At 48.1% G+C, this 9,948-nt stretch overlaps 3 protein-coding genes across 3 annotated transcripts; 2 read left to right on the plus strand and 1 right to left on the minus strand.

Annotated features, from left to right (window-relative positions):
- Positions 1 to 833: 833 nt before the first annotated feature.
- Positions 834 to 1,863, plus strand: BP01DRAFT_361523 (uncharacterized protein). Its single transcript, XM_025576172.1, has one exon. The coding sequence runs from the start codon at positions 1,106 to 1,108 to the stop codon at positions 1,610 to 1,612; it is 507 nt and encodes a 168-aa protein (XP_025426115.1). The 5' UTR covers positions 834 to 1,105; the 3' UTR covers positions 1,613 to 1,863.
- A 1,657-nt stretch (positions 1,864 to 3,520) lies between these two features.
- On the plus strand, positions 3,521 to 4,552 carry BP01DRAFT_232766 (uncharacterized protein). Its single transcript, XM_025571219.1, has one exon. It carries the CDS (start codon positions 3,817 to 3,819, stop codon positions 4,393 to 4,395), a length of 579 nt encoding a protein of 192 aa, XP_025426116.1. The 5' UTR covers positions 3,521 to 3,816; the 3' UTR covers positions 4,396 to 4,552.
- A 264-nt stretch (positions 4,553 to 4,816) lies between these two features.
- On the minus strand, positions 4,817 to 5,859 carry BP01DRAFT_361525 (uncharacterized protein). The gene has a single exon (XM_025576173.1). It carries the CDS (start codon positions 5,469 to 5,471, stop codon positions 5,175 to 5,177), a length of 297 nt encoding a protein of 98 aa, XP_025426117.1. The 5' UTR covers positions 5,472 to 5,859; the 3' UTR covers positions 4,817 to 5,174.
- Positions 5,860 to 9,948: the final 4,089 nt, after the last annotated feature.

A 9,948-nucleotide genomic window follows, 5' to 3' on the forward strand; every position in this document is an offset into this window, starting at 1 on the left:
TACAATCATTGACTAACACTATGGTACCCTACCCATGCTTAGTTAGTCAAATTCTTGAGGTGAGAACCGTGAAGAGAGTAACTGCACATCAGTAAACCTACATGTCGCGTCAATACTAACCGCACAGGTCTCCGATGATGGTATTATTCCAGATATATCATCAACGAAAACAAGGGATCGTCATTGCGCAGCATCAGGAAGGAACTCTCTTTGCAGAAGACTTGCATACAACTCTATGCAACTCTCCATCCAAACTCGACGCATCCTTGAACCGAACATCGATTTTATTTTCATCAAGAAGTTGTTACCGCTCAATAGCCCATGCACTAGTACTAGTTGCAAGTATACATCCATCCATGCATCCAGCCAGCCAGCCAGCCAGCCAGCCAGCCATCTACTACTTCCATCCTCCGCTCATGCAAAGTATAGGGGCGGCAAAGCAAGATTGCCTCCACCCGCCCACAAACCATCAGATCAGAGATCAGCCCAGGAGAGAAAACAGATCTTCGCTAGGTAGAACGAACCCTCTGTTGATGAATGCAATCGCGACAGGGTAATTGGCTAATCGGAATTGAGGTTGGTTGATTGATTGTTTGGATCTCTGAGAATTTTTCATGGATGAGGGTTGAAGGATTCCACCTTTCTGGGAGTGCATCTTTGATCTACGGATACTCACTAACTATACGGAGCACCATGTACAGCATCTCGATCTCGCTAGATCTTGGATGGTGACTGTTATGCCTATCAACTCCCCCCAGCTATGTTCCTTTTGAGAACTCGTATGATTTGTGGGCACTTGTGTTTGCTTTCTTTCCTACCTAATAAGCGAGGGGGTTATGTTTGATGTTTGCTTTCTGATCGAGTCCCGTCGGTGGGATGAATTGGTAAGTGGATGAAGCTAATCGGGGCTAAGAGCAGGGGGGTGGAGAGTGATGATAGAGAGAAGACGAGTCAAAAGAGAAAGAAAAAGAGAGAGAGAGAGAGAGAGAGAGAGTGTGTGTGTGTGTTCAAACCGATGCGCAGTCTGATCAATGTCGTTGAAAGCACTTAAGATTGACCCGCGACATATCGAGGGTATAAAACGCGGGTCAAATTAAACTTAGTTATGACTTTTTGCGCAAGGAGCAATGCTGCAAAGCCCGCTGTCTATGTCCTTGCAGAAAGGTCTTTCATGTACGTGCACGATCTTGGGAACAATGGCTGGAAAGGGTGGGCTCCTGATGGAGAAAAGGCCCCGCCCCCCTTCTTGCAGAAGAAGAAAGGTTCCATCATGATCTTATCATCGGATCGACCGCTAGGCCCGCGATTGCGATTGCCATTTGCTCATCGACCCCTCGAAACTGATGACTTATCGAGCCATCGGCAACTGGGCCAGCGCAAGGCAAACGGAATGGAGATTGACAGTGAGAGAGAGAGAGAGAGAGATAGAGAGACGACTGGGTGCGGTGCGATGGGCCAGTCGTGTGGTTCATATACCGTGCGTATCCCCTACATATCTACGTATCCTTGGGGAGGCGGGTTTGGGGACTGGTTTTGGACTCGTCATCTCTGGCCCCGCAAACAGAAGCGGATAACCTCTCCGAATCATTTTGTTTGGTTCAAACGGCAGTAGCTATAGTAGGTAGGTACTACTACCTAACTTAGTACGGAGTAGAGTAGTGGAGGTTGATAGCGCACACTGTCGATTGAGTACGGAGCCACTTGGAGTCCTGTCAGTCATATGATTGGACAGGCAGCGTAGAAAGATCTCGTTACTTGCTAGAATGAAGTACTGTACATGCACACTGTATTCCTTTGTAGAAAGGAGTTCACCGGGGATCTGTAGTGTGGCTGAAGCGGGAGTCTGGAGAAGCAACACTTCAAACACATGGCTGCTGATCAGGGGAAGCGGAAAGTCGTATTCCACTAAGAAGGTACTTCTGATAACAGCCAGAAGAATTCCTCATGGCTTGTGAGACTTCCTAGGACAATGAATGAAGGTTTCTGTGAGAGGGATAGAGAGAGAGACTGTGTGTGTGTGTGAGAGAACTCGAAGCTGGAGAAAGGCACCGATGAGTCAGCTAACTTACCGACAAGTTACAACACAATACATACATACATATAGGATACTGACTGTACACAGTACTCTAGTGACACAATAGTAGTCAGGTGTAATTTGCAGTGACTGTGGGCTGCACTTGCACTTGGATCGGTTTCATCTAGAGATCGTTTCCAGCGGTCGGTCGGTCTATCGGTCGGCGATGCTCGGGGAGATCGAAGAACGATGTTCCAGACCGATTGAAATGTGATGAATCAAGTGGCGTGTACAAATTGCAAGAAAAATACACACACGCAGCGCGCGCCGCTTTCCCTTGGAGGGGGAGAGGGAGGGGGGCTTTGCTTTGGCATTTGATAGGGTAGATTCAGCTTCTCTTCCTCTCGTGTTGCAAGTGAACACTGATACTGTAACGTAGTTCACTCATCTCTTTTCCCCCGCCCCCTGCTGCTACTCCCTACATTAAAATGCAAAACAGCTGTTCCCGCCTCCGTCAACGCGGCCCATTCGGCAGCATGAAGATGAAGAAGATGATGAGGAGGATGTTGGGGGACTGGCCCAGCCATCCTGCCCGTTTTACACAGGACAAGACAATTCTACCCCCAAAGTTGTCCGTGCTCAACTGAGTCAATTTGGAAGAGAATTCTATACATCACAACACCTATGCTTCCTCAAATGGGTTAATATGATGGATCTGTGAGGAGTGTCGACATCTACTCCGTACTATGTATCATCTCTGGTATGGATCTACCCCATTCTGCCCCCCCACACCTTCTCAACTCATCTCTTAACGAGCCGATGGTTTATGATAGCTTTGAATGGCTGTCTAACCTCGAGAGGACTCCTTGTCTCCATCTTATAAGCTTTGCTTTGTTTAACTCAGGCCTTACAGATGAAAATGATGCCATTCTACTCCGTATAGCTCCCCTCCTCCATCGGCACCAGACGTGTCGAATGGCAAATTCCCTTCACAATGCATGCAACGGAACACTGCTACATGCAAGCAGCAAGGTTGGGATATCGGTTCCTGGATTAACCACTGCGTCAAGTCCGCGCCGCCGCAGCCCGAATCATAGGTAGAGCAATCGGACCCGCTCCCTCTTGGGAGTCTCCTTTCCTCCGATCGCAGCCAGCTCGATAGTAAGAACCGAACCCCGGAGTCGGAAGTAATGGCGGTGGTGTCCAGCATGAGAGGAGTCCGATGCAGGAACTCCCTACTTCTTTCCCAACGAACAGGTCATCATGCACATAGACTGCAAGAGAAACCGTTCGCCATTCGATTGCTCCCCCACAGCTCCCAATATCTTACTCATCAGTGCCACGTTGTCTTGTCGGCAGTACATCGCCATGCTCCTGAAATAGGTGGGATGTGGTCGCTCCGATAGACTGTAGCTGATGTGCTTCGGGCGTGTCAGTCTCGGCCACAACAAGACACGCATGATGAGACAATGCTGGAAACGCGGCAGATGCTACAATTAGGATTCTGCTGCCGAGGAGATTGATACGATAAGCCGCCGTCTGCCCTAAACGTACAGAAGGTGCAAATCTTCCTGGAATGACAGTAATAATGAGGCTGTAGCTCGCCTTGAGAACGTCCGATCGACCGTAGATCGATTGTGATATAGCGTCATACTGTGTTTTCGGGTCAGGCCGCCCTTAGAATTGCAGCCTGCCCTTCCTGTGGGGGTACTCATCACTTACACTGTCGAAGAAGACTGGAAGTACGGACAGCCCAGAGAGCTTGCCAGTCTGTGCGGTTCCATAAGGATTGATTGTCGCCAATGGCGAATCGTCCAAGATCTTCCCCAGCCTCACTTTGCAGTGAATCCCACCGCCTGCCTGCCCATAGAATGATGATCCGCCCTCCGAACCAGCCCCTCGGGGTCACCAGAAGCGGGCTGTCCCGCTGTCAATTTTCCCAGAGTTCCAGAGCAGACCACACGGCGCTTTTCACGGGTGGGGAAAGGAATATCACATCTGAAGGAGAGGGAGCCCCGAAGGCGTCACTGAACACAGGTGACAGGACACACAGACCCATTCGGCGGACGGACTACCGACTCTTTGACCCTCTCTCCATTGAGTACCTACTAGGTACTACTAGTCATTTGTACCCCGTGACTTCAAATTGTGCGCCCTCGGCAGTGGTGAAGACATGTACCCTGCACCTTCCAGGAACAAATCACAAGCCCGATAGTACGGAATACCTTACCTACCAATACCTTGACTTTGACCTTAAACACATACCTTCATATTTTACGGAGTACTCATTACTCCGATTCAGCACTTGCTTCGGGCCTATAATGACAGGTTCAGGGTTGTCTGATGAAACCCGGTATCGGAATGGAGCCCAGGCCTCGTGATGGCTTCCCCTCCTCCATTCCATTCTCGGCTATTTGTTATAACGGGGCTCTTCCTTTTCTCTATATATATATAGATTTTTGTTTTTGACTGGGGCTTGGATCGAAGCAACCGCAATTAACTAGTGCTTTCACACTCTGTCAAGATACAGAGTATTCCGTAGGGGGAAAGGGGGGGAGATGTCTGGAAGTATGGATATGGAGGGTGTTAGTCTGGAAGCTAGGCTATCCCTTATCAGATGAGCACAGGGCAGTCAGTTAACTAACTTAGCCTAACATGAGAAGTGGTGAGCTGAATTGTTGGGCTCAGACCTCAAATGTGCGATTCCGCCTTGGAGAGCGACAAAGACAGGAAGGTTGCAGGACCTGACAGAGAATCTCGTCACTTTCTCGCTGACAAGAAGAGTTTTTTAGAACAAATCGTCGACGTGTGTGACGTGCACTGGAAAGACCAACCGTACTCCATTACTCAGTGCGGAGTACCAGAACAGGGCTATCCCTTGCTTGCTTCAAGGTTGCTTTCTTTTGGTGGTGCGCTTTGATCATCATGAATACTGACTAGTTACTGGTAACTCGTACCCAAGCAAATCTACCGACCGACTACACTACTCACACTACTCTACCCTAGTAGCGACCTTGCCTGGTCGCACGGAGGACAAGTCATGCACATCATCCGCTCCTAATCTTGCCGGTCGCGCCCAAGCCTTGCAGGATCTTCGTTCAATCAGCGCCAGTTGAACCGCGACAGATTTCCCCTCTTCGTTTGCCTGACCCTTTCCTCTTCACTCGAAGATGGAGACAGTAATGAGATCATAAGAGCCAGTTCGGGAAAGAGCGAGTGAAAGAACTTTGTTGCGAACTTCTATGTGCGCCCCAGGACCCAAGATCGAATAAATGAGGTTGGCAACCGATGGGTGGTTTCCAGGAGACGGGATCGTGGGAGCCATAAGTACCGAGGGAGTACCTGGTGCTAGCAGCGGATCCGCTCTATAAGACATGAGAGGAGGGGCGTTCTGGCGAGCAAAGGCAGGTGATCTTTGGCTCTGATTGGTGAGGTATTGTGTGCGAATCGATCTCATTCGCGATGAGGATCCGACTGAGGTAGGTAAAATACCTAGTACAATTGTGCTACTTGTTGGTCGGTTCAAGTTCCAGCTCAATTGGTTGGACTGAGACCTGAAACGGGCTGGGTTATGGATCGCCCGCCTACTTCACGATCATGGGGGAATCATCCTGCTTGGCTGCGCAGAATCGACGGTGTGCGACTGCGACCGAAGTCACTCATTGTTTAGTTCTGCAAGCTGATCATAATGTTCCGCTATGCCCGGTTCCTCAGGCTCTTCGCGTACTCCAGACTCGCATCATTCAAACGTTTTGACTCCTCTCCAGAGCTTCATGATTCGAGGCTCAACTCGAAAGGGTTTGTGTATCACATTGCACACCAGGAGATGAGCCCCCTTGGAAGTGGCGGAGAGAAACAGCTAGGGAGGGGGGGGGGGTGTTCTTCTTTAGAATGTGCCTGAAGAACAACCATTGCTACGGTTAAAGTGTGGTGAGACAAAGGTTGAATTCCCTCGTTATTGTCTCCGTACTTGAACCGCAGTTGCCTCCCGTGAGTTACCGCGCCCGAACTTACCACGGTTCAATCCAGTGAATACCACCGACCGATTGTTCCTGACAGAAAATGTTTACTATGGAAGAATAATGGAAATATGTTTGAACCATGGAATAACAAATCGCCACTGTAGATGTAAACAGACCACCCAAAGTAGCAGTAGGCACCGGTAGCTCATGTTCCGAAACATCTGCATGTCAACAACTCGCACAAAATATGGGGGCGTGGCGTGATCTTTTTTCTTTTTCTTCTGCTTCATCTTCATCTTCATCCTCAAGGGCGAGGGTGGATGTATGGATCATCGGCTATTGACTCCGTTGGCCACAGCATGTCACTCGGTTGTTTCTCCGCCTTTTCATGACGCCACTCCTAAAATTGTACTGTACGGAGTAGTTACATACGTCCACTGTGCTTGCTCACCGTCTTCTTCTTCTTTTCCAATTGTGTCTGCCTGAGGCAACTATCTTCATTTTCCATCCCCGGGTCGCATCATGCATAATGTCTGTAGCCACAAATGCGACCGATTTGAGGTTATCACTTCTCTCCACGACCTCTTCCTTCCACAGGCTCGCAGTATCCGACTATGCGTTAGGCATCAATCGGCCTGCCCGGGGAGAAGGAGGAGGGAGCCTATGGGACAAAAAAGCCGCTCAGATAGACAGATACATACCTTGCGGATAGGGGATATCGCCTTCCCCCGTGGTCCATAGACAAAGGACACAAGTCAAATCACAAGAGACAAGAGGCAGGGTACCTGGTAGACTTGGTAGGCAAATGGGCACCCAACAAACCGGAAGCATGGCCCTATTGACAGCAAGCATCATGAGCACATGTACTGAGTAAAACTCCGTGCTCATCATCCATGCGCCAAAGAAATGTGTGTTTACCAGATGGATGTTTATCCATTCTCGGTTAGGTCATTCTTTGATAGACGTTTAGATGCACAATTTATTCTTCAATGCCCATCGAAGATCGGTCCATCGCTCATTCGAAAATTCCCCCTTCCCCTCGCCTCTCTTCGGCTCCCATACCGCATGTTCTTCCCCCCTCTCGGATGAGCGATCCGGTTCCTCATTGATTCTAAGAACTCTTTCCCCAAGTTCATTCAATAGATTACCGCGTATGATCCCTTGGGCACCGACCATGTCCTGATCATCCCAGCGATCATGTGCCGAAGAAATACCGTTACTCATCGGACCCGAAGATCAAGGCTCTCAACGACGGAGCACTCGGTACTCCGGACTGTATCTGTCAACAACGGTATGTGATTGACATAGAATCTGGCTTTCACTCTGGGTCACACCCTCGATAGTTAAAGTATTTACTACTTACTTACTCAATCCTCAGCTTGTTCTGATTCTTTCTTTCTGAGATCATTCTCTTTGCTTTCCTAATTCGCATCTTGCCCCCCTTCGGCCCCTTGAGTCAAGCCGAAATTCTCCAGCTTGACCCATGTGGCACTGGGAAGGACCGGGACTGATTGCGGGCCCTTTTCCATCCTTTCCGCTCCGTTTCCTCCCCCCTCTCCCTCTACCTGGACCCCCCCCCCTTTTGTTCCTCCCCACAGTCAGTTCGTAGAGATTGATGGGGGTGTTTCGATTTTTCATTCATTTTTTTCTTGGAAAGAAAGTCAAGGGTTTGACGGGCATTTTACTGCCCAGTATGCAGAGCATCTAACTTTCCACCGGGTTGTAGATTGGCGTGACTGGGCTTCTGTGAATCACATCTTAGTCCATCCTAGTCTACAAGTAGCGCCCAGTTCCAGTTTGCAGCTCCACTTGCTGCACACACACACACACACACACACACACCCACACGCTTTTTTTCCTGTCGCTTTATTTTATTTTATTTTTTATTTTTGTTATTTATTTATTTTTTTTTTTTTTAGAATTTCTACATGTGCCGCTACTCATGAGCAAGTCTGTCAATTCCTTCTGGTCTCTGTGGGTATTATCGTTATCTTGGCTTTCTCCTATTGCGGTTGGCGATCCTCGCGTCTTTTTGGTCGAGAGGTATTCCTTAGCTTTTCTTTTCTAAAAAAGACGTTGAGAAGAATTCTCATTCCAACGAGAGTAAGTCAGAAAATCGGTTTAACATTTGACGATACTTCTCCACAACAAAGAAACAGAAAGAGGAAAGAGGAAAGATAGCCCAGACGAGGAATTCCTGGAGAAAAGCGATCTATCAAATCTCATGTGTGGCTTGTGGTTGATCCATGCAAACCGGGATCCTGGTTCGGGACTTCCCCCAAGACCCAATGGATCTGAAGCAGTGGGACAAGCAAGCAAGAAGAAGTTGAGGAGGGATTAGAAGCAGTTTGTGGCTAGTCTAGTAGTAGGGGCAGCAGTAACTGGAGCAAAAGAGAAAAAAAAAATGGATGAGCTAAAGAAGTTAAGATGTAACTAACTACGGAGTAGAATGACTGGGGAAGAAGGGGTCCAGAAGGCTGGCTACCTACTGTACCCTAGGTACTCCGTAGTTAGTAGTACTGTTTACTGTTTACTTCTGCTTGGGTGCTTTGCTGTAAGGATTGCAGGGCCTGTAGCTAGATCTCTAAATTGTCACTGTTACAGACCTGATTGTTTTCATATCTTCCTATTGACCAGCAAGAAGATAGGGGTTGAGGGACGAGTAGCAAGCAGTACGGAATACGAAGTACAGACAGAGAGACCAAAGAGAGGGAAATCAAGAAAGAGGGGCAAGGCAGACACTCCTCCGTCCCTCATGGCTGTTCGTCTGATACTTCATTTCTTCGGTCATCGCGCTCATCCATTCCTATTCTTGTTATTGTTGTTTATTGTTATTGTTGTTGTTGTTGTTGTTGTTGTTGTTTTAATTTGTATTCTCCGTACTCGGTGGTAGTATGATGTATTATTTCATTCTTTCTTTCAAAGGCGAGAGGTGAGTGAGTCTTTTTTGGACATTTCGATCCCACCTTCTAATCCCATCAAATCAATCCGCTCTTGCCGAGCGAGGACCGACCGACTTAAGTTAATCTCGTTCTTCCTGCATTGCTTTTTGCCTTTGACTGACATTTCAATTAAATTTCCATTGAGGATCTATCTATCCGTCTGGCACTAGTATTCATTCTCCTCTCCTGTCCCTCTCTCTCTCTCCCTCTCCCCCTCCTCCCTCTCCCTCTCCCCCTCCTCCTCTCCCTCCCCTCCCTCCTCCTCTTTTCCTCCCTCTGCCCGCTCTCCCCCCCCCATTTTGCCTCTTTCTGGGACCCGTTACCGAATTTCTCTTTTCCTTCTCCTTCTCTACGTTTTAAAGGAAAAAGAAAGCCCACATCACCTGAATCATCCTCCGGAAACCTCGACCACCCTTTCGATTCGACCTCTAGGGAATAATACCCACTTTCCTCTCCTCCCACCAACCCCCGGGCGACCCGACAGCTTGGCTTAACTACCCTGCCTAAATATCTCCCGCCGCATCCAAAAAAACCAAAAAACCAAAACAAAAAAAAATAAAAATAATTTCATTGATTATTCGGTTTATTTTAATTTGGATCACTGTGTATTCTTTTTTATTCTTTTGATTTATTTTTATTATCTTGACCATTTACCATTACCTTTACTATTATTATTTTTATTCTTTTATTTGTCCTGGAAAGCAACCCATCACGTACGTTACACTTAACATCCTCCATGCCTTGCTTGCTTGCTTGCTTCTTTTCTTTTTCTCGTTTCCTAGTCTGATCTTTTTGTTTTCCCCTCCTGGAGGCGATACCCACATGACATGCACCACCAAGCCTGACAGACACCAAACATCTCTAGGTATGCTTTCTCTCCTGCAGCTGGGGGACATTGTATCCAAGACTCTCTTTGTCTTCGTCCCCTCCTCCTTCTCCTCCTCCTCCTCAATTGCTTACTGAGCGCTACGCCTACTACTATTAGGCCGCTTCTGACGAATTTGCTCTCGCAGCGCTTCCCCCCTCCCCC

This window comes from Aspergillus saccharolyticus (genome assembly GCF_003184585.1).
Source record: "Aspergillus saccharolyticus JOP 1030-1 unplaced genomic scaffold BP01scaffold_83, whole genome shotgun sequence".
Classification (NCBI taxonomy): Eukaryota; Fungi; Ascomycota; class Eurotiomycetes; order Eurotiales; family Aspergillaceae; genus Aspergillus; species Aspergillus saccharolyticus.